At 37.4% G+C, this 23,852-nt stretch overlaps 2 protein-coding genes across 3 annotated transcripts in view; one reads left to right on the top strand and one right to left on the bottom strand.

Annotated features, from left to right (window-relative positions):
• Window positions 1-372: 372 nt before the first annotated feature.
• Window positions 373-18,069, top strand: Coch (cochlin). Of its 2 annotated transcripts, none has more exons than XM_048798713.1 (12): window positions 373-494; window positions 863-919; window positions 1,009-1,056; window positions 3,001-3,157; window positions 4,062-4,195; window positions 4,676-4,738; window positions 5,752-5,796; window positions 5,886-6,033; window positions 10,344-10,447; window positions 11,139-11,365; window positions 11,541-12,057; window positions 15,702-18,069. In XM_048798713.1, the coding sequence occupies exons 2-12, from the start codon at window positions 886-888 to the stop codon at window positions 15,875-15,877; spliced, it is 1,653 nt and encodes a 550-aa protein (XP_048654670.1). In that variant the 5' UTR covers window positions 373-494; window positions 863-885; the 3' UTR covers window positions 15,878-18,069. The 2 variants fall into 2 exon arrangements, with proteins under 2 accessions (XP_048654670.1, XP_048654671.1); XM_048798714.1 differs by lacking the exon at window positions 373-494 and adding an exon at window positions 1,089-1,253 and having other exon boundaries at window positions 518-919; window positions 2,992-3,157.
• An 821-nt stretch (window positions 18,070-18,890) lies between these two features.
• The window catches only part of Strn3 (striatin 3), an 89,682-nt gene continuing 84,720 nt past the window's right edge, over window positions 18,891-23,852 (bottom strand). Inside the window, exons 17-18 of the mRNA XM_015487589.2 lie at window positions 20,891-20,977; window positions 18,891-20,807 (exon numbers count right to left, since the gene is read on the bottom strand). Coding sequence (XP_015343075.2) covers window positions 20,638-20,807; window positions 20,891-20,977 — 257 coding nt within the window. The 3' untranslated portion in view covers window positions 18,891-20,637. The remainder of the gene's footprint in view (window positions 20,808-20,890; window positions 20,978-23,852) is intronic.

Here is a 23,852-nt window from a genome sequence, read left to right as displayed (position 1 = left end):
GCGTGGGGGAGTGTCATCTCCAGCCTGGGTGGAGGCAGCGGAGGCCGGCGGTGAGACCCCCGCAGGGCTGCGCTGCGCGGTTGAGGCAAGTCGGACAACCTGCACGTCGGGTGCCGTCTGGCCTGAGCGCACATCCCTAGGTGCCCTTCCCGCTGCGCTCCCACACTCCCTCCGACGCCAAGTCCCACCGGGCCCACGGGGCCCCCCGGGACTCTGACCCGGACCTTCTCTTCTCCCTTAGGGACAATCAGACGCCGCGTCCAGGTGGCCGAAATCCACTCCGCGGGTGGGAGGCGCCTCCGCGCCGGCCTCACCCAGGGGCCGGAAGGGGGTGAGGGAGGAGCTGGACTGCCACCGCCCGGCCCCGGGGGACCGGCTCCCAGCTCCCTCCCGCGTGCCCCCCACACAGTGCTCATGCGCGCGACCCAGCCTTTATAGCGGCCGCGGGAGCTGCGCTTTCCGCACTCGAGCGCAGCCGGGCGGATCCCACGCAGGTGCAGGACTGTGGGCGGCCGGCTCTCGCGGGTGGGATCCGTGGCGCTTGCAAGTTCCTGCCTCTCCTTTGTCGCTCCTAGCATGTCTGTTTGTCTTCATATTGGCGCCATCCCTCCCACCACCCCGCAACCCCAATCTGGGGTTGCACATCGATTCTGGGTTTGGCTCGATTTGCAGCCGGAGTGCCGCCTTCAGATCTAGAGGGGCTGGTCCGGGAGCAGCGGCTCGTCGGTCCCCTCCCATCCTCCGCGGTCCCCGGGTTTACTAGGGGAAAGACGTCTCTGAGGAGGGGGCGGGCGGGCGTCGTGAGCTGGGCACTGGCCCCTTCCCCCACTCTAGCCTCCTTCACAGTCTTGCTCTCTCCCAGGTCCGAACAGTCCCTCAACCACCATGTCTGCAGCCTGGATCATAGTTCTCTGTCTCGGTGGGTACGCGTCCCTCACCGCCCCGCTTCCCCTCGCGCCAAGTGGGGTGGAGGCTGGAGCCAGTCCTCGCGCTTTCCTCTCTTCGTAGGTATCTGTCTGATGCTGCTGCCGGAACCCGCGGGCAGCGAGGGACCAGGTGAGTTGTGGGTTCCCGGGTCAAGGAAGGAGGGCTCGGACCTGGCGGTCGGAGGAGCCGAGGGTCAACCGAGAATCATCAGATCGACCCCCCTGCACCTTGGCTCCAGGGGAAGAGGCAGAGGACGCGAAGGTTCGAGCCGCTAGTTGGCTCGCCAGCATTCACCCCGACCTTGGATTTGCTCTGGCTTACCTGTTCTCCCGCGCGAGGGGCTCTCTGGGGGTACGGTGAGGACGTTCTTCCCCTGGCTCAGAGAAGAAAGCCTCTCTCCATGCCCACCCATCCCACCGAGCTCCAGACCAGAGCGCCAGCAGGAAAGGTCCAAGCAGGGGTACCTGTTGATCCCCACTGAGGGGCACACTAGTTCCGGCGGTTCCGCTGCGTTTGGGGTCCAGAGAAACCTTCAAGTTTTCGTAGCCGAGAGACGGGGAGGCTCATGTCGTTATCCTACCTTGATTTACCTCCTACCTGTGTTTCAGGTGTAATCCCTAGAAAAAGCAGAGTTGTGGTCCCATTCGCATATGAGAAAGACTAAAAAAAGTCTGTTTCACGTGTAGAGGTCTGGGTATTGGAGTGTGTGGTTCCGTGTATTTTCTAAAATCTGTTGTTTTCCATGAAAGTAGAAATGAGGTTAAGTATTGCACCCGGCTGCATTTCTCACTCCTTCCCCCAGTAAAGTCGCATTAGCAGGTGAAGGCAGTCTCTGCGCCCAATTCCAGTATTGTCCCTACCAGCCGAAAATACTATTGGGGCTGTTTGATAATAGGTTTGAGGCTCCTGTTTTCGGTAAGGATTTTAACTTCGCAGTTTTCTAGAGGTCTGAGCTCTGAGCTCAGCGTATACCTGCCATTCTCCTTCTCTTCCAGTCCACACGTTCAGCTCAACACGGAGGAAACAGAGAGGGTCCTTGTTAGAGGCAAGCTACTCAATTGGGCAATGTGACCAGACAGTATTCCTCTCTTGGAAAAAGGAGAGTTTGTTTGTTTGAAAAATCTGTTTCAAAAAGTTTTAGAGGCCATTTTCCTGTGTTTGGAACATGCATTTAGTAATGTTAATCTCAATTTAATATCTACAGTAAATGGACCAATTAACATTTCTTATTGTTATCTTGTTACGTATTACTGAGGGTTACATATTACCTAGTGTCTTTTATAGTAAAAACTTTGATTCTTTATTAGTCAGGTTAACAGTGCAAAACTTGAGCATATTAACAGTGCTTTCTAAAAATGCATTCACTGCCTGAAATATTTCTTTGGACAGATCTGGAGCAGAAATAATCAGGTTCAATTAAGATAAAAATGCTCCATTCTGATGGGACTAACTTCCTTGTGTCCTGTCTTTTGGAAGTTGTAGAATGTTCCTTGGGCAAATTAACCCCATGGTTTAGTTTTCTCATCTGTAAAATAAATGATTGAAGTAAACAACATTCTGTCAATCTAAGCATCATATTACTGGTTTATTTAAGGGAACGTGTGATTTTAAGGCTCTTTATTTATAAGGCAACTTGGATAAATGTTGCTGTGAAGGGAAAGGTAGCTTAGAGAGAATTTTACATATAGCTATGAAAATGTTCCAGAAAGGCTCATTTTGGATTCACTACCAACACATCATGTCAACCATGAACATAACTTCCTCAGAGTTGGATTTCTGTTTCTGGAATGAATAAATGTTCAATGAATAATGCTATTTTCTAGATCCAATGTATTTCCAAACTGATTAAGAACTGAGAAAATTATGACATTAGACTTCTCTAGTGGCTGGGGAGTAAATTAAACTAGAAAACCAACTTTTCACTTATTAAAATCTGGGAATGGTGTAAAATGGTACATGTGTCAATGGTGTAGAAACTAGGGAAGTAAAATTTAACTCTCATGCGCTGGTTCCCCACCATTGCTCCCAAAGAAGTCCCAAGGATGCTTATTACATTCCCTCCTATTTCTTCAGTTCCTATTGCTATCACATGCTTTACCAGAGGCTTGGACATCAGGAAAGAGAAAGCAGATGTCCTTTGCCCAGGTGGCTGCCCTCCTGAGGAATTCTCTGTGTTTGGGAACATAGTTTATGCTTCTGTATCAAGCATATGCGGGGCTGCTATCCACAGGTAAGCCCATACACCAGGGGAGAGGGGGATACAAGCATAAATTATTTTCTTTCCCACTTTAAGCATCTGGACCTCTTTCCTCCCTCACTTCATTTGGTGCCAGTTTTGGCCATAGAATATAGATATATTTAAAGTTTTAAAGTTTCCTGAAACACCAAATATACAAAGGAAGCTTTCTAACAAATGGCAGATTGCGTTAGCTCTTTGTTTGTTAATATTTTTTAGCTGTAGATGGACACACAATATCTTTGTTTATCAATTCATTTTTTTATGTGGTGCTAGGGATCAAACCCAATGCTTCACACTTGTGTGGCAAATGCTCTACCACTGAGCTACAGCCCCATCCCTGCATTACTTTTTGATGGCTAGATTTTGTGGTTCTAAAACATTTCTAATCATGTCATGTATTATGGAGCTTTCACTGTGCCAGCCATCATTTTAACTTTGCCACTAGTCTACAAGGCAGGTACAGTTCTACTCAATCTTACAGTTTAGAAAATTGAACTCAGTTTGTCAAGAATTTTGCTCAAGGTCACTATTGTTTTACAAGTGTTAAACAATATCCTGCAGTCGATAGGACACTTAAAAAAAAATTCAGTGCAAGATCATGTAGTTAGAGTAACTTAGGAAAATTGTTTTATTAACTCAATCTCTGAGTGGTAGGGAATAGGATCCTACAAGCGTATTCTCATCAACACTGAGGAAGTTCAACAGCACAAAACCATTTCCTCAGGCAGATTTTGTTCCTGTGTAAGCAAGTTTTTAGAAGACTGGAAGCACTCGATTTCCCTGCTGAATAGTTTTCTTGATTAATCAGAGTGATAGATGCAACATGGCACTATATGTCAGCCTGATGCCCTGAAAAGGTGTGGATGGAGTCTCAACTGTTCCTCTCGTGTTGCAGGGGAGTAATCAGCATCTCAGGAGGACCTGTACGCATCTATAGCCTACCTGGCCGAGAAAACTATTCCTCTGTAGATGCCAATGGCATCCAGTCTCAGATGCTTTCCAGGTGGTCTGCTTCTTTCACAGTGACTAGTAGGTACAATTATATTGTTCTCACTTATAAATATTGCCCCCAATGCCCCTCCCCCCTCAAAAAGTTTCCTGTTTCTTAGTCCAACTTCTTTAATTCTGATAGAAAAACCTGTGGTCAAGAAGAGTTCAACTATGGGACAGAGTCAGGAGACCAGAAGGGTCATATATCACTCCAGCCTCCAAACTTGGGTGAATGGGGGAAGAATGATCTTGCTCTCAGACAATGGCAATACAAATTTGAATTGACTGCATTCAGAATTCGAAAAAACTCAATGTGACACTAAACTGCAAATCCCTTCAAACTGTGATCCTTTCAAATGTAATAGAAAAGAATCCATTTTGGTTCTCTGATACTAGCATGCAGTTTATGTCCTTAATCACCATTACCCTGTTGTATTTATTATTCAGAATTCTAAATAAGATTTATAATGCTTTAATATTAAAAAGGAAGAAAAAATAGACTTCTCTTTATCTTAACAGAGGGCAAAAGTGGTGCTCAGGAAGCCACAGGACAGGCAGTGTCCACAGCACGTCCATCAACAGGTATGAAATGTGGAACCTGTCTCCTAGTTGCCTGTCAGAGCATTTGGCAGTTACAAATAAACGTGTTATTGGTAGACGCTTTCCTTTTAAAATGTGATGTTAAAGATTGATATTATAAAGTAAAATCTGTTTACTGACATATTGCAGACAGAAACATTAAATTTTGTATTTCAGATCCCTTCTTATATTTTCAATTATCATCTCTACTACCAATCATTCTCTTGAAGTCCTACCTTTTCTCTGATCTGACAGACCATGCCTAGGAAATGGTCAAAGTACCATGAACTTATTTCTAGTTTCATTTACTTTATTCCTTAATTACTGCACTGTCATATGAATAAAAGGAATTAGTGTGTACTGAAAAAAAAAAAGCCAGGATCCCCTTTTATAAACTATAATCATTTTATTTTTTTTTAATTTTTTAAAAATATATTTTTAGTTGTTGATAGACCTTTATTTTATTTATTCATATGTGGTGCTGAGAATCGAACTCAGTGCCTCGCACATGCCAGGCAAGTGCGCTACCGCTAAGCCCCAGCCCCAGCCCCAGCACACTAAACTATAGTCATTTTAAAGTAAAAAAAATAATAATAATAAAATAAAATAAATTAAGGGTCCTGAGGTTGTAGCTCAGTTGTAGAGCTCTTGCCTCGCATGGGTGATGCCCTAGGGTCAATCCTCAGCACCACATACAAAAATAAATAAAAACGAAGATATTTTTAAAAATCATTAAGAAAATTAGGTTCTTATTTACCAATCTGACTCCACTGTAAGTTTGAGATATCAAATTCTTGAATCAGAGATACATCAAATATGTAGGCCTATAACAGTCCTGTCTTATTTCTTTGTTGGGCATTGCTTCCTGGCCCAGGAAATCATGAGGCAAGTAACTTAAAAAAAAAAAAAAAAAAGTCTTTACAAGAATGACATTCTTTGTTGTGAGCTTTTCCCCCATGTGAGCTTCTTGCTCTGAAAGTTTCTTTTGCTTATTCTAAGTGTTCCCTTTACTTTAGGCAAACGACTAAAGAAAACACCAGAGAAGAAAACTGGCAATAAAGGTAAGAATGAGACATCCATTTGAGTAAATAGCATTTCCCCTGCCTCCTCTTGTGACTGCTAACAAAAGGACTTGTTTCACTATCCACAGACTGTAAAGCAGACATTGCCTTTCTGATTGATGGAAGCTTTAATATTGGGCAGCGAAGATTTAATTTACAGAAGAATTTTGTTGGGAAAGTGGCTCTGATGTTGGGAATTGGAACAGAGGGACCACATGTGGGTCTTGTTCAAGCCAGGTACCAACTTGTTTAAAACGGGAGGTGACTGATATCTTGAATGATGATGAATTATCATTCTGATACAATCATGAGCTCCATGTAAACATACTGAGTTGTGGACAAGCTGAATTTTCAAACTATACACTTAGGATTTAAGACTGACTGGGCAGGTGTTTGCCTAACATGTGCAAGGCTGTGGATTCCATCCCCAGCAATGCAAAAAAAGAAAACAAACAAAGCAACAAAAGTAACAAAAATAAATAAAGAAAGAAAAAGAAAGAAAAACATCTGGGCAGACTATTAGGTCTGAGTGCCTCCTTTTTGGAACAAAAGGATTGGAAAATGATATGCTATCTATATATAAAGACCAGAAGGTGAGCTTAAAGGTCTTGTTGCTCACATAAATCACCAGTCACATCTATCTACTCTGCTTAATTCCAAGTTTCTCTTTTCAAAAGGAAGAAACAATAATTTGTCCATTTCTCTTTCCTATTCTGCCATTATTCTGCTTAGCTCTTTCTATATTCCCTTGGTTTGGAGATCTTTTAATATTAAAATAATAGCTATGATGTCTTTTAGAATTACAGTATACTCATTATAGCAAGCTTGAAATTTCTCAGATCATAGGTCCCAGAGATAGTCATTATAAAAACTTCTGTTTCTTTTAAGAAAATATTTGACATATAAATTTTTAAAAAGGTTGGTCATTTAAAATGTCTTGTATCCTGTCATCCCTCAGTATTTTGAGCATTTTCTCATCACAAGCATTCATCAAAAAAAAAAAAATGTTTCATAATATTCCTTTGTACAGTTACCTAACCATGCTATTGTTTTTTCACCATTGAACACTACACTGTGATGAGCATCCTTTCTTCATCCTTGTGTCCATCTCTGATGATTTCATTAGGCTAGAATTCTACATGTTAGTTCTGACATTTTGAAGGTTTCTGAAATAGAATTGCTTTCTAGAAAGTTGAACCAACTTAAACTACTGTTAGCGTATAAAGGTGTCACCAGTACTATTGCAAACAGTAACTCATATTTTGTTAGGTTATTTTTCATAATTGGCTTCACTTTTAGTTTATTTAGATAAACTAAATTAATTATGTAGTTGTGTGTGCATGCATGTGTGTTTGGTGTGAGATGACTGTTGATTTTTTTTTTTTTTTTGTATCAGGGATTGAACTCAGGGGCACTTAACCACTGAGCTGCCACATCCCCAGCCCCTTTTTAAGGTATTTTATTTAGAGACAGGGTCTCACTGAGTTGCTTAGAGCCTCGCTAAGTTGCTGAGGTTGGCTTTAAAGTCTCCATCCTCCTGCGTAAGCCTCCCGAGCCACTGGGATTACAGATGTGAGCTGCCACACCCAGCCATGTCTGTTAATTTTCATACAATTTAATAATTTGTCCTTCATCTCAAAAAAGAAAAAAAAAGAGCTCCTAATTACTTTATTTGTGGTATATTTTTTCTTTTTCTTTTTCTTTTTATAGTGCTGGGGATTGAACACAGGGTCTTTCACATACTAGGCAAGTACTTGACCACTGAGCCACACTTCCAGTACTGTGGTATCATTTTTATGTACAAGTTTGGGCAAGTCTATTTCTTTAAAAAAAAAAATATATATATATATATATATAGTTGTAGTTGACACAATAACTTTATTTTATTTATTTATTTATATGTGGTATTGAGGATCAAACCCAGGGCCTCACACATGCTAGGCGAGCGCTCTACCGCTGAGCCACAACCCCAGCCCCTGGGCAAGTCTATTTCTTTGATCCAAATGCTAAATCTTTTTTTATTTTGTTTTGTTTTCCCTTTCCTTTTCTTTTGTTTGAGACAGAGTCTCACTAAGTTACTGGCCACAAACTTATGATTTTCCTGCCTCAGCCTCCCCACTAGCTGGGATTATAGGCATCCAAGCTCTTATGCTAATTCTTACATCATTTTTACATTGTTTTTATTATAACGGTTTTATTGTACAGTTTAATATCCCATCAGGCAATTCCCATGCAGTTCATTTCCTATACTTTTTGGGTTAATTTGACCCAATTAGTTTTTAAGGGGAAAGCTACACTACTGTGTAGACACAAAGACTAGCTTCTTATAAACTTCCTGGTTTCTAGCTTTTGTACTTCAGAAAGAAATTTTAGAAAAACTGTGTCAATAGTCTATATTTAAGTTGAAGAACAGAATGTATCATTAAGGATGCAAAATATGACTGACCTCGTAATCATAATTTGGATAGTTGAACAGTAACTACAAAAGTGAAAAGGTTATCAAGCCATGAAATCTGATTTTGTGACCCAACATTTTATCAGGTGTGCAGAAATCAAACTACCAGATATACAGAAATATAATTAGTGCTATTCTTGTCCCTCAAAAGGTTTTTTTTTTTTTGTACTGGGGATTAAACTCAGGGGCACTGGACCACTGAGCCACATCTCCAGCCCTATTTTGTATTTTATTTAGAGACAGGATCTCATTGAGTTGCTTAGTGCCTTGCTGTTGCTGAGGCTGGCTTTGAATTCGAGATTGCTGGGATCACAGGTGTGCGCCACTGTGCCCAGCCCTTAAAAAGTTTTGACTTAAGCTACTGATAATGCTGAGATCTTAAACTTTTGCACTTATGAAATACTGGTGATCTAAAACCAAAATATAATAAATTGTACTTTGTATTTACTCAACATGGTCTCTAATATACACAGAGTAGGGGGATGTAACTCAGTGTTAGAGCACTTGACACACACACACAGAGAAATGAAATTTTTAAAAATATTTTTAATTTTAGATAGACACAATGCCTTTATTTATTTATTTATTTATTTATTTATTTATTTATTTATTTTTATGTGGTTGGTGCTGAGGATTGAACCCAGTGCTTCACATGTGCCAAGCAAGTGCTCTACCAGCCCCCAATTTTTTAATATTAATTTTAATATTATTTTTTTCTTGATTCAGGGTCTCACTATATTACCCACTGTGTCCTAGACTCAAAAGATTCCACTCTGTCCTGGACTCAAAAGATTCAGAAGATTCATACAGCTTTCTGAGCAGCTGGGCGTACAGTTGCATGCTACCATGCCCAGCTATTTTGTATTAAAATCTCTCACAATACATATACTTTTAAGATCAGCAAATATCATTATCATTTATTATAAGCAAAAGTTAATGTCATAATATAATTCATTTCCTTGTAACTTTTTCCATTTAAAAAAAATGTTGGCCTTAGTATCATCGAACTTGTCCCTCTCTTAAGAGACCTGGGTACGAGACCCAAGATTGTTCAGTGCTTCCAGGCTTCCTCACTGGAGCAGACCCAGTCTCACCTGCAGCTGTTTCCCAGATACCTGGTGCCCAAAAATGCAGACTTCCATTAAGCCCAGTGCCCTGAGCCAAGCCCAATTTCAGGTGCTTCATATTGTCTTGGAATAAACTCTGGAGCCAGCCAGACAACCCCTAAATTTAAAATGCAGCTATGTTTTGTTGGGCAAATTACCTGAGTGCTCTGACCTAAGTTTTTCCACTTATAGAGTCAGGATAATAATCTACTTTTAAATTAAGATGAAATGAGATTGTACATGTGATATGTATCAGTTTATTACTCAGAATAAACCCCCAATGTAGCAATCATATTTGCCATATTTTAAAAATTGTACTTATGGGGCTGGGGATGTGGCTCAAGTGGTAGCGTGCTTGCCTGGCATGCGTGTGGCCCGGGTTCGATTCTCAGCACCACATACAAACAAAGATGTTGTGTCCGCAGAAAACTAAAAAATAAATATTAAAAAATTCTCTCTAAAAAAATTGTACTTATATTTTTAAAATATCCTCAAAAATTCAAGAAAGGATGCAGTGTCTTAGTTGACTATATACTGTGGGATTAAAACAGAAACATAGGGGGCACATGCCTATAATCTCAGCTACTCAGGAAGGCTGAGGCAGGAGGTCAAAAGTTTGAGGCCAGCCTGGGCAATTTAGCAAGACCCTGTCTCATTAAAAAGGAGTGGGGCCCGGGGTTGTCGCTCAGTGATATAGCACTTGCCTAGGATGTTTGAGGCACTGGGTTTGATCCCCAGGACCACATAAAAATAAGCAAATAAAATAAAGGTATTGTGTCCATCTACAACTAAAAAAATTTTTTTTTAAATCTTAAAAAAAAAGGAATGGGGATGTAGCTCACAGGTAGAGTGCTGCTGGGTGTAATCCCTAGTACCACAAAGGGTATTGTCTGATTTACAAACTTTTTTTAAGGCATCTAATGTGGCTTATTACCTTCTCAACATTCCCAATACTTATTGGATAATATCTTTTTTTTAAATCATAGTGAACATCCCAAGATAGAGTTTTATTTGAAAAACTTCACATCAGCCAAAGATGTTTTGTTTGCCATAAAGGAAGTAGGTTTCAGAGGAGGTAATTCCAATACAGGTAAGTAGACTTGGACACCCAGGATGTAATATAGAAGAGTTATTAGTGATCAGACATGTGAAACGGTGTTAGGCCATTTTATATGAACTGTTGTAAAACTCTTCCTCCTGGTACTGGAATCTTAGCTAGACCTGCATCTGATCACCTGAGATAAATATTCAATTTATAATGGGAAATATACCAAGGTGTTAATTGATAGTTCTTATTTTAAAAAACCTAAAACATTCATTTATAATCTTTATATGAGATAGGCTGGATATCACTATACTGGTAAAAAGAAGCAAAGATTAACAGACTTATCTAATGAATGCAGATGTGGCAGAAAGAATTAGACAATTGACCCTCTGAAGAGAGAACTTATTGTTCCTGATTCTTAGAGGTACTCATCTGTCATTCACCAACGGGCAAGAAAGCACATGACAGGAGTAGGAGTCAGTTTTGTGTTTCTGACTAGTGATTGACATGAGGTAAGGAAATGTGAGGCTTCTGGGAGGTAAAGGGGGTAGTAATGTGGGTAGTGAAGACAAAAAATAGGCCTGAAGGATAATTAAACTTTTCCAGTTGAGGCAGCTATTATAGAATCAAGTTCCATATATGTTCTTAAACTTAATAGTAACAAGTTGCCACAGGGAAATAGAAATGTCATTTGAGCAGTGGTAAATGCTGCCTGTTTGCATCTTTTTAAACCCAGGCAAAGCCTTGAAGCATACTGCTCAGAAATTTTTCACAGCTGATAATGGAGTGAGAAAAGGGATCCCCAAAGTGGTGGTGGTGTTTATTGATGGTTGGCCTTCTGATGACATTGAGGAAGCAGGCATTGTGGCCAGAGAGTTTGGAGTCAATGTATTTATAGTTTCTGTGGCCAAACCTATCCCTGAAGAATTGGGGATGGTTCAGGATGTTGCATTTGTTGACAAGGTAAGGGGGTAAGGGACATCTTCTGTTCTGATTGTATTGATTCAGTTTTGCACCTTAAGCATGGGGTGCTGACTGGCCCTGATTAACTCTTGAACATCCAAGATTGAATATTTTCAAAACTTTTAGAGACAAGTTTTGATCTCATTGGATATCTTTCATGTGTCTCCCCCATTAGGCTGTCTGTCGGAATAATGGCTTCTTCTCTTACCATATGCCCAACTGGTTTGGCACCACAAAATATGTAAAGCCTCTGGTACAGAAGCTCTGTACTCATGAGCAAATGATGTGCAGCAAGACCTGTTATAACTCAGTGAACATTGCCTTCCTAATTGATGGCTCCAGCAGCGTTGGAGATAGTAATTTCCGCCTGATGCTTGAATTTGTTTCCAACATAGCCAAGACTTTTGAAATCTCAGACATTGGTGCCAAGATAGCTGCTGTACAGTTCACTTACGATCAGCGCACAGAATTCAGTTTCACTGATTATAACACCAAGGAGAATATCCTTGCTGTTATTAGGAACATCCGATATATGAGTGGTGGAACGGCCACTGGTGATGCCATTTCCTTTACTGTGAGAAATGTGTTTGGTCCTGTGAGGGACAGTCCCAACAAGAACTTCCTGGTAATTGTCACAGATGGGCAGTCCTATGATGATGTCCGAGGTCCTGCTGCTGCTGCACATGATGCAGGTAAGATCCTTGTCCTTTGTATGGAAAGGGAACTGAGGAGGGGTTCTGTGAATTTAGGGAGTAAATGAAAGTATTTATTTTATTGAACAAACACCTGCAGTGTAGCAGTCATTGTTCTAAGAACTTGATCCAATATTAGTTGATTTGTCAGAGCAGCTCTACTAATCTCATTCCACAGAGAAGGAAACAATCTGATACAGCTGTTAAGTATGGCAATGCAAGGATTCAAACCTAAGCATGCTGGCTTAAGTGCACACTCCTAACCTACTGGATTATTAGAACTGTCTTGAGAACCATCATGTGTTAAGGACTTAAGTTACAGGTGCTCATGTTTGGCTCAAATTTGGAATATATCCCCAAATAATCACTGTTTACCATGCCAACTGTGTGACTATTAAAACTTTTGTCTTTAAAATTTTCAGTCCAGCATGACTTTTCCAAGATAAGGTCACCAATAAACAGTTTAACCCAATCCCATCTAAACTAAATTTTCTTCTTGAGCTAATGAACACACTCTCTTGTGTTTTAAAATGGTAGGGACTTTCCTCACTCCAACCTTATTATTACTTTTGGAAAAGATCTATGTTTCTTAAGACTTTAATACATTGCTGAGATCAAAGAGGATTAAAAAAAAAAAAAAAGCTAGGATTCCCTTTGTGGAGATGTAAGTAAATGAGTTGGGAGGGGAGAATCAACAGCCTTGCATTCTTCTACACTTTTCTGTACCTCCTTTTCCCTTCAATTCCTAATGACTAAACCCTCTTTTCTATATGTTGGGAACTCTCTTAATGTTTATTGTATACTTGTATATCTATGAAAATACTGAAGCAGTACAGAGAATGGATACATCCAATTTAAGCTATACATCTCCTTTGTAGTAGTAGTTTTTACACATAAGTAACTAACCTATGTTCAAGTGAAGACTTACCTTCCTGTTGTCATTTCTCAAACTTCGTGTACTGAACTAATTTAGGATTGTATTCAGGCTAAAATGAACTAAATTTCTGTGTAACTTTCCTATGATGAGGTTAGGCCACACTGAAATTTCATGAAAATTATTCCTCACAAAAAAACAGGAATCAGATTGGGCTTTTAGGGTTACAACTTTATTTTTTCCTAAACTAAGTGTAAGTATATACGTGCCTCATGCATGCTAGGCAGGCGCTTTGCCACTAAGCTACAGCCCCAGCCCTAATCCTGCTTTATATCGTCTTTGCAACTGTGATCACTGTACACATTAGAATGAAATCTTCCAAGGAATCTCCATACTGCTTTCCATATTGGCTGCCACTTTGCAGTCCCACCAGCAATGTATGAGTGTGCATTTTCCCCCACATCCTTGCCAACACTTATTGTTTGTATTCTTAATAGCTGCCATTCTGACTGGAGATGAAATCTTAGTTTTGATTTGCATTTCTCTAATTTCTAGAGATGTTGAACATTTTTTCATATATTTGTCAATTGATTGTGTATCATCTTCTGAGACATGTCTGTTCAGTTCGTTGGCCCATTTATTGATTGGGTTATTTGTTTTTTTGGTGTTAAGATTTTTGAGTTCTTTACATATCTCAGAGATTAGTGCTCTATCTGATGTGCGGGTGGTAAAAACTTGCTCCCATTCTGTAGGCTCTCTATTCACCTGTTTAATTGAGAAGCCTTTTAGTTTGAATCCACCCCATTTATTTTTTAATTTTATTTCTTAAGATACAGGAGTCTTATTAAGGAAGTAGGGGCCTAATCCGATAAGATGGAAGTTTGGGCCTACTTTTTCTTCTGTTAGGCACAGGGTCTCTGGTTTAATTCCTAGGTCCTTGATCCACTTTTATGTATAGTGATAAGGGCTTAATTTCATTTTGCTGCATATGAATTTTACACCCAAAGGCCTTAAAAACAGCATACTACAGTGACACAGCCACATCAATGTTTACAGCAGCACAATTCACAATAGCTAAATTGTGGACCCAACCTAGATGCCCTTCAGTAGATGAATGGATTAAAAAAAAAGTCATATATATATATATATATATATATATATATATACACACACACACACACACACACACACACACACACAATAGAATACTACTTACTCAGCATCAAGAGAATAAAATCATGGCATTTGCAGGTAAATGGATGGAGTTGAGAGAATATTATGCTAAGTAAGCCAACCCCAAAAAACCAAATGTTTTCTGATATGAGAATGCTGATCCATAATGGGGATGGGGCAGGCGAGCATGGGAGGAATGAAGGAACCTTAGATAGGGGAAAAGGGAGGAAGGGGACATAAGATTAAGAAAGATGGTGGAATGGACATCATTACCCTAAGTATGAAGACACAAATGGGTGACTCTACTCTGTATACAACCATAGACACGAAAAATTGTGCTCTATATGTGTACTATGAATTGAAATGCATTCTGCTGTCATGTATAGCAATTTAGAATAACATTTTTTTAAAAAGGGAATTAGGGCTGGAGTTGTGGCTCAGATGCAGAGCGCTTGCTTTGCACATGTGAGGCACTGGGTTCAATCTTCAGCACCACATAAAAATAAGTAAAAGTATTGTGTCCATCTACAACTAAAAAAAATTTTAAAAAAAGGAATTAAATCTTGAATAGTGGATTAACTAGAAACTCTAAGGGCAATGTTAGGATTCATGTGAATTCAGCTAATATAATTATCACCCTAACCAAAATGTAGTTGTACTAAAAGCCCCATAATAAATCAAGGGAATGTAGATGGAATGCTTCAATGAAACCAAAATTACTTCAGTTTCATAGAAACCCCTTTTTGGCAATTTATCACCACGATTTTTTTTTTTTTCTTTTTTGGTGTGTATGTGTTGGAGGTGGGCAATAGGGATTGAACCCAGGGCTTCACATGCAGGGAAGTTTTCTACCACTGAGCCACATCCCCACTCCCATCCCCCTATTTTTGCTTTCATATTACAGACTGGCAATTTCTGATGACTGGACAGCTTGCCAATATAACTACCAAGACAAATACAGGAAACAAATTGTTGGTATCTACAGAAGACTAGTTAATGTTCCCCAATGTAAACTTTGAAAACATTCACCATTTTCTTATCTTGTGCCATTCTCTCATGCTTTAAGGTGCCAGCCAGAACTCCAATGTACTAATTTTAAGTGATGATAGCAGGCCTTTCTCACATCAATCTCAGGAGAAATTTTCACTTTTTTCTGTACTTTGTGAGATGCTGGGAGATCAAACTCAGGAGCTTCTACATGCTAGGCCAGCACTGTACCATGAGCTACATCTCTAGCCTATAGGATATCTTTTAAGAGATAATATGTATTAAGAAAGTTTTCTTCTATTCCTTCTTGTGTTGTGAATGGACATGAAGTTTGTCAAATATTTTTTCTGTACCAGTGCTCATATCATTAATGTCAATGTGCTAAATTACACTGATGACGAAGATTTCTGGTTTTGACCATACTGTTTTACCAATCTCATCAAAAAGACTGTTAAAACTTACCTAATGATTGGATACAGGAAACTTTAGTTCTTCAGAAATTACTAGGAAGTTTTCTCTGCAACTATACACCAATATATGGAATATATACACAAACATATAGATAACTGTACGTATTTATTAGACTGGCTTTTAATTATTTCCATTGCAGGTATCACCATCTTCTCTGTTGGTGTGGCTTGGGCACCCCTGGATGACCTGAAAGATATGGCCTCTAAACCAAAGGAGTCACATGCTTTCTTCACAAGAGAGTTCACAGGATTAGAACCAATTGTTTCTGATATCATTAGAGGCATTTGTAGAGATTTCTTAGAATCCCAGCAATAATGGTGATATTTTGACAACTGAAAGAAAAAGTACAAGAGGATCTAATGTATAAACTGTATTCCCAATAATGAAATATCACAGCATACTAGCATAGTATGTATAGTATTATAGCATACTTGTATTAAATGTCAACAGCTGTTCTAAACAAATAAGCATCCTTTTAAAGCTACTACCTTCTGATTACAATTTAGACTTCACAATTATTTAAAACACTTGGCTGACTCTTCATAACTATGGCCCTTAGAAACTCAGGAAGAGGAGATATGGATTAAAATCTCTAAAAAGTTTTAATGTTTATTAAATGTTTAGATATGTAAATGTCAAATATCAAAAGAATGTGATACCTAGACCAAAAGCAACATTTCTTTTCTAATCATTTTCTATTAATTATATAAAGAAAATGAAAGAGAAACCAATAGAAACCAGCTTTTTAACATAGTTCAACTATTTGGATCCAGGTGGATATTTTCTTAAAACCAATCAACAATATAGATAGCTGTTCCTTCATACTAAAAAGTTACAATTATGGATTATATTGCTAGGAATTGTGTATCAAGCTTCTTTGTGTGTTTTCATAGTCACTTGTGACTGAAAATATCACACTGAACAAGACAGCAGGATTGCTTGGTATTTTTCTATTTATATACTTAATTTTGTATGTGTGGAGATACATTGACTCGTACTCTAAAAGACAGCAAAGCACTGAGAAAATAGTTGGTAAGGTTTTTGGAAAAAAAATTTCAAACAACAAAACTGCAGGAAAAGTATTGTAGTTTGGATACTTAATAAAATTGCTAGTGACTTATTCTAAGCTGCCTTTTATTATTCCAAGTGTTTCTCCCTAAGATATGGTAAATAGTCTATATTTACTAATTTACATGGAAAGACCAATCTGAATTGTTTTTTAAATACATAGTATCCATAGTATCTGGGCCTATGGGAGGCTGCATAAATTGAAGGCCTGGGCAACTTAGAGAAAGCCTATCTAAAAACTGGGGAAAAAAACAAAAAACTAGGGAATGTAGCTCAGTGGTAAAAGTACCTTTGAGTTCAATTCCTAACACACACACACACACAAAAAGAACACAATGTGCAATGATACCAAGTATATATATTCTTTCATAATTATTTACTGAATGCCTACTGTTTTAGGCATTGCCAGATAAAGTAAGCACTATCACATGCTTCTGAGTAGTAGCTTCAACACAAATGTTTTGTAACTAGTGCTAGTTTGTTAAGTTGATGCAAGAGGAGAATATCAAAATTAATGTATACTAGCTCATCAGGGCTTTCCCTCACAGACAGAGGTGTTCTATCACCCCATCTTGGCTGTCTTCTCCATAAATAGGTTCTGTTCCTCCTTGTGAACCCTATACCCACCCCACTTCAAACAGATCCAGATTCCAACTGAAACTGTACAATCAAAGAATTGACCTGAAAAAGGCTTTAATTGGCTGGAAAAATATATTCCAGTAAATCGAAATGGCAGAACTTGAATTACCTTTGACATTGCACAAATGTTTGATAAAATGGAGGTTGAGATGACAATAACTTCCTTCCTCTTCCTTTATAAAAAGCTGAAAATGATGGATTAATTTAACAAGAATTTTATCATCATCAAAATTCAACTTAACATGGTTTTTCAACTGTACATAGACCACAAATTCTCATTCTGGAGTACCCTTCCTTAATTAAAAATTAAGCTTCAGTGAAGCCACAGCTTCTAGTTATTCTTGTTTAAAGGTGTGTGTGTGTTTTAATTCTATAAAGGAGAAAATTTTTAGTAATCAGGGAAGTGAATATTTTACTGAGGTAACATGCAAGAGCAGAAATCAGAACTTTAAGCAACTATCTATTTCTCTGAGTAAACAATCAGGATAAAGGGTTAACAACTAAAAGGAGTAAAAATTTTTAAAAACATATTGTAATTCAACTTCAGCAGGCATGTCTAAATTTCAAATATGCTAGCTCATTTACAACTTTTAATGTACTGTTAGTTTTCAGTAGATAACAGTTTTGAAATAAGAAAATACAAATATGAAAGAGGGTGAATGTGATTAAATGACAAAGTCAACATATTGTTTGTATATAAAAATATCCTCAAACCTTATGTATAAAGTCCTACTTCATAACCTAATCTGTTATTTTCCATGTCACAAATAGCACACAAATAAAAGACAATTCTTTTTGCATCCCTTTAGTCTCTTTCAAATGTTTAATATTATAAAGAAACATAACCAAATTAGGTAAGAGAAAAATAAACATATACTGATTTTATCCATTACAGTTTTAATACATTCCAAAAGAGGTGAATATTTATATATTGCAATGAAAATAACCACATTATAGTTAAAGCAGTAAAGCAATTGGTTGAAACAGCTGCCAGAAACAATACAAGCTTTGCAAAAACTTAAAGAGATTAAAGAGGAGAGGGAGAGGGAGGGAGGGGGAAGAATGGGGAGGGATGGAGACAGAGGGGATGGGAGAGGGAAAGGGAGAGGGGAGAGGAGAGAGGAGGCAGGAGGTGGTCAGGAGAAAAGTGCCCCTTTATTCATTGGTTGAATTTGTTCATTAGTTGAATGTTCAAGTTCAGAAAAAAATATTTTTTTTTCCAAAGGTTTTGAGAAGTCTTAGTGTTTCAGGATAAAAACTAAAATTTCTATCTGGAATTTCTCAATGCACACACAATGTAATTTAACATTTGCAGCAGGCATTCAAATAGATTTTGCATGTAAATTTTCTAGTTTCCCCTTCTAAATCCATTTGTAGTTCCTTTCAAGTAAAATAATTACTTTTTGAAGGAAAGTTTCAGAATATTAATACTTAATCTCATTTATAAGAACAATCTTTAAGTAATGAATAAGTTTATTCTTAAAGTTTATTCTTTGCCAAATGTTTTTTGGTGAAACAGGTATAGCTAGACAGGACACCATCATTAATTGAAATTCAGATTAAATAAAGAACAGGATGTTTAAGTACATCATTTAAAACTGCATCTACTTTTTTTTTTTTAAGTTACTTGGAATGGTCTAATTTCTTTTAATAGTTTTTATAAATCACCAAATAAATAGGGTGAAATACTTCAAAAGGAGTTAAGAGCATCACTGTTCTAATCTTAATTGAATACCAATGAGCAAAATAATGTATAAAAATAACAGCATAAAAATGAAGGACTAAGAAACCATCTCCATTTCCTAGTTTAATTATGGAGAGTATTGCACTTTATTATTCAACACAAAATGATGTAGCCAACAGTAACATACAGGTACACAATTTATATTTATTATATGCATTTTATATACATTATTTTTCAACAGCTGTACGTTTGCTTTGTGGTACAATCTTAAAAATTTGCTGATTCATAGTTTGTAAAACAAAAACCCTTACAAAACTCATCAAAACTTGCAAACTGATCGGAAAAGTTTTTTTTGGAAGACTAGAAAAAATACTTTATTGTCTTAATCATGCATTACACAAACAAAATCTTTAGTTACACCATAAAATTAAGCACATCTAAAAAAATAAAACAGGGAAAACTAGTCCCAACACAGCAGATTTCTGTTTCCTGATTGAACTACTTTGTATCCTATTTGTAATGCAAATAAAATTTTACTCCAAATATTTTTAAACAAGATAATTTTGTTTGGAATCATGGTAAACCAAGATATATATCTTGGCGGGGGGGACACCTTGTTTTGTAACATAAACTATAAAATATTCCATTTTTAGTCTATTTTAGACTATTCAAAGGAGTTCCAAAATAGATATACAGGTTTCTTTAGCACATTAATAAAAGGATATAAAGACCAACAAAAAGTGAAATAAATAATAGGCCATTAGCAAGATGGATAATCCTTGATAAATAAACTTGTAAATACAGTAAGATGTACAAAATATCACATAGTGATAGGATGCCAAGATTAGTTTTTTAAAGAGTTCCTTTGGAGTACTAAACCCCACTGTTTCATTTTAATACACTTAATAGTCCTTTGTTCATGAAGACATTTATGTAATGATGAAGGTGATTTAACATCTTTATGGAAGGACTTAGCTGAGCTGTATTAGGCAAAAGGAGGAAAGAAAGTGGTTAAGGGGGTGGCTGGTCAGTGAGATCTCAGTGTTTAGGGTTGTATAATGCAGAAAAACTTCAATACAATCTTGAGCACTGTTGTGACAGGCTAAATATATAAAAAGACTTATAAAAACTAGAATTTTATCCAAACATTTTGTGCAACTAATGCTAAAATATTTTAAGTTAAATTTTCTTTTTCTTCTTTTTTTTTTTTTTAAAGCAAAATAAGTTCAAAAGGGAATCTGTGGCATTCAACTGATAAACATAAGATCACTAAGAGATGGAAAAAAAGCTACTCTTGGAGCTCACTTTCCCCCACAAGAGCACCACATTCCTAACCCTAAGGCAGCACACAGAGTCCTTTAGGGGAAAAAAAAAAAGTCTTTGAAAGATCAGACTCCACATTGGCTTAGAGACACCTAAAAAACAGACATACGCTCAGTTCATATCCAGTACAGGCCACAAATACTGGAGTCCTTTTTCTTTATGTCCCACAAAATACAGTAATTACAATTAAATTAATGAGCCTGACATTAAGATGTGATTTCTACCAATTTATGCCTGCCCCAAATAGCCTTCACCAGGCAGAACACATGTAGTGTTATATCAATAACCTTTCTGATGGCAGTGATGCAGACCCTTTTTCTGTCCAAGCAAATCTTTTGTCATGATGTGAGTTTTTGTGGATTCACACAAATACTTTGGCAAGGGCATCAGCTCCTGCACTTGCAATATATGCTTTTGATGGATGGAAAGCAACATCATAAATTGACTCATCCAATTTCTTCCTGTGAGCTGTTATTTCTTGTACACATGTCTTGCTGTCTAAATTCCATAATCTAATGGAACAGTCATGGCCTGTAAAAGAACAATTATAGCTTGTTACTGAGTAACAATTCTTTTTATAAAATCTGTGAGTAGTACAGAAATTCAAGACTTACTTCCCGACATCAAATAGATTCCATTAGGATCTACTGCTAGACTTGTAACAGCATCCAAATGAGCTACCATAGAATGGATCATTTTACCTAAATAAAACATATCAAAGAAGATTAAGCTTTCAAAAAAAAAATACCAAAATTATAACAGCATCAGCATAAAATAACCAACTCCAGCATTTTTTATTGTACTAAAAGATATACATCATAAAATTTACCATTTTAGCCATTTGAGAATGTCCAATTCAGTGGCTTTTAAAATAGTCACACTGTGCGCAACCGTAACTACTGTCTAGTTTAGAACTTTTCACCACTTAAAAAGGAAATTCTGTATGTAACCATTAAGCAGCTCAATTCTCCAAACCCCTACCTCCAAAACCTGGCAAAACTAACCTGCTCTTTCTAGAGACTGGCCTATTCTGGAAGCTTCACATAAATAGATATAATATATTCAAGGTACATCTATTATAATAATACTATTTTGAAGAGAATTTTAATTCTAATGTAGAACCTTCCAATGTATTTACTTTTTAAGAAGATTTCTGTATGACATGAATTTGACAGAATCTGAGAGACAATGGAAAACATGACAACAAAGTTGCAAAGACTTAAGTTCATGTAAACTAGATGGGCAGTATGAAGCATGCCTATAATCCCAGCAACTCCAAAGGCTGAGGCAGAAGAGGGCTGCAAGTTCGAAGCCAGCCTCAGCAACTTAGCAGACCCTGTTTCAAAATGAAAAAGATAATAAAAAAGGCTGGGGATGTGGGTCAGTGGTTAAGCACTCCCAGTACCTTAAAAAACAAACAAACAAAGATCGTGTAAACTAAAATTCAAATTAGGTTCTCAGTAAGGTGATATATTCCTACCCAAAGACCAAGTTTATTTATCCTTTGAAATGCTAATTATTTTGTACATTTGAAACAAGAAAGGAGGAAGGAATGAGGTATACCACAAGAAATTCCTCTGAATTTCCCCAGACAGTAATAAAACCACTGCTCTGGAAAATTTATTTTCACTAAATTTGGCAAGCAAATAGATTGAACAACAAGATGAAATTTAAAAAACAAATTGTGAATACAGAATTCTTGCTGCACAAAGACTCTGAGACAAGGACATCCTGCAATGGCAATATATGCTTTTACCTGATGGAAAGCAACATCATAAATTGATTTATCCAAGAAGAGGATAAAAAAGCAAATACTGACAAAAACAACAACAAAAAATTTACTCCCCTTTCACTCAGCAAGAAGTCTACTACTACTCAAGTGTCTGGGATTCTCCTAATGAAAGACAGGAGGTCTTTGCCAAAATTCTAATCATTTGCTATGCTGCTGGACCATTAGAACATTATACACTGGGGCATGAAAACAGTCAACTTTTGTTTCTTAACATCAGGCTATAACAGCGGAAAAGAACACAAAACCACAACATAATTGTGCAAAAATTTACTCTTTAAAAAAAAAAAAAAACCCAACAACATAAAAAGCCTATAATTTTCTGGCAATACTAAAAGTTATTAGTCAAGGACTGTATTTAAAAAGTCTCTCATCATAAGCTGGGGTTGTGGCTCAGTGGTAAAGCACTTGCCTTGCATGCGTGAGGCCCTGGGTTTGATCCTCAGTACAACATAAAAATAAATAAATAAAAATAAAGATACTGTGTCTATCTACAACTAAAAAATGAATTGAAAAACTCTCATCATTTCAATCTATAGTTGTCTGTTTCTCATTAATAGTAAAATTAATTAACAGTCTAATTTTAGAGATTGTGCTAGCCTGAGAAACAGAAAAATCATTTAACAGTATCTTCAATTTATTACTCTAACATAATTCATCTATCACCTTGTCTCAATATTACTATTTTAAAAAATTGGCTTTCTATGTTTTGTTTTGTTTTTTTAAGAGTAAAAAAAAAAAAACAGGGGCTGAGGTTGTGGCTCAGTGGCAGAGTGCTTGCCTATCATGTGTGAGGCCCTGGGTTCGATATTCAGCACCACATAAAAATAAAGGCATTGTGTCCATCTATAACTAAAGATATATTAAAAAAAAACACAGAATATAATGGATTGGCCTTCAAGTCAACAATGTGAAAACATTAGCAGTATCAAGCATCATTAGATTCCCTTAAAATGTCATATTTATGATGCTAACTCTTAATTCACTGATCTAGTTCTGATTTCTCTCTTCAGAGAGAAGAAACTATGATCTTGTTTCTCTTAAATTTAACAACTTAAATCATAGACTTCTTTTATTCAACATTATAGATATATACATTTCTTAAAGGGAGCTATAATTTTCCAAATTTATCTCTAGACCTCCTTCTGGTACACTAAATTAATCCCCAATTGAGAGTCAACCTTCTTTTCTACATAGTCACAGTCATAAAATGTGAATAATCCCATCAGATGGACCATGTATGGAGGCATTTGATGCTGGGCATCTACTAGTGACTACATAAAGCTCTGGATCTCTTCTAATAACTAGGATCCCTCCCTTCACCACCATATACCTGCAGTTTTTCACTATTAACCTGTTTTACTCTGGCCCTATCCCAATGCTAACACCTTTTTCTCCAGTAAAACTAAGTTTTCCTCGTTTTATTAACTGCAGAAATAGATAAATGTAGTCAATTCATCCATTCTTCTTTCCCAAGCACCTTAAGCCCTTTCACTGGCTAATAAACATTGTTGGCCTTTACAAAATGGAAAGGAAATAAAGAATGACATAAAATATATAAATAATGAAGTTTGAATTCCCAAACCCACAATTTTTATCTGTTGTGTAACACTGCACAAATCATTAGTGAGGATAATAGTATTTACTTTATAGGTATTAAAAAAGTAAATATAGTCAAATGTAGTGGCATATGCCTGTAATTCCAGCAACTCAAGAGGCTGAGGAGGCCTGGAAAACTTAACAAGACCATAAAAAATAAAAATCGCTAGAAATATAGGTCAGTGTCC

This window comes from Marmota marmota, unplaced genomic scaffold (genome assembly GCF_001458135.2).
Source record: "Marmota marmota marmota unplaced genomic scaffold, marMar, whole genome shotgun sequence".
Lineage (NCBI taxonomy): Eukaryota > Metazoa > Chordata > Mammalia > Rodentia > Sciuridae > Marmota > Marmota marmota.
This window is presented reverse-complemented; position numbering and strand designations above follow the sequence as displayed.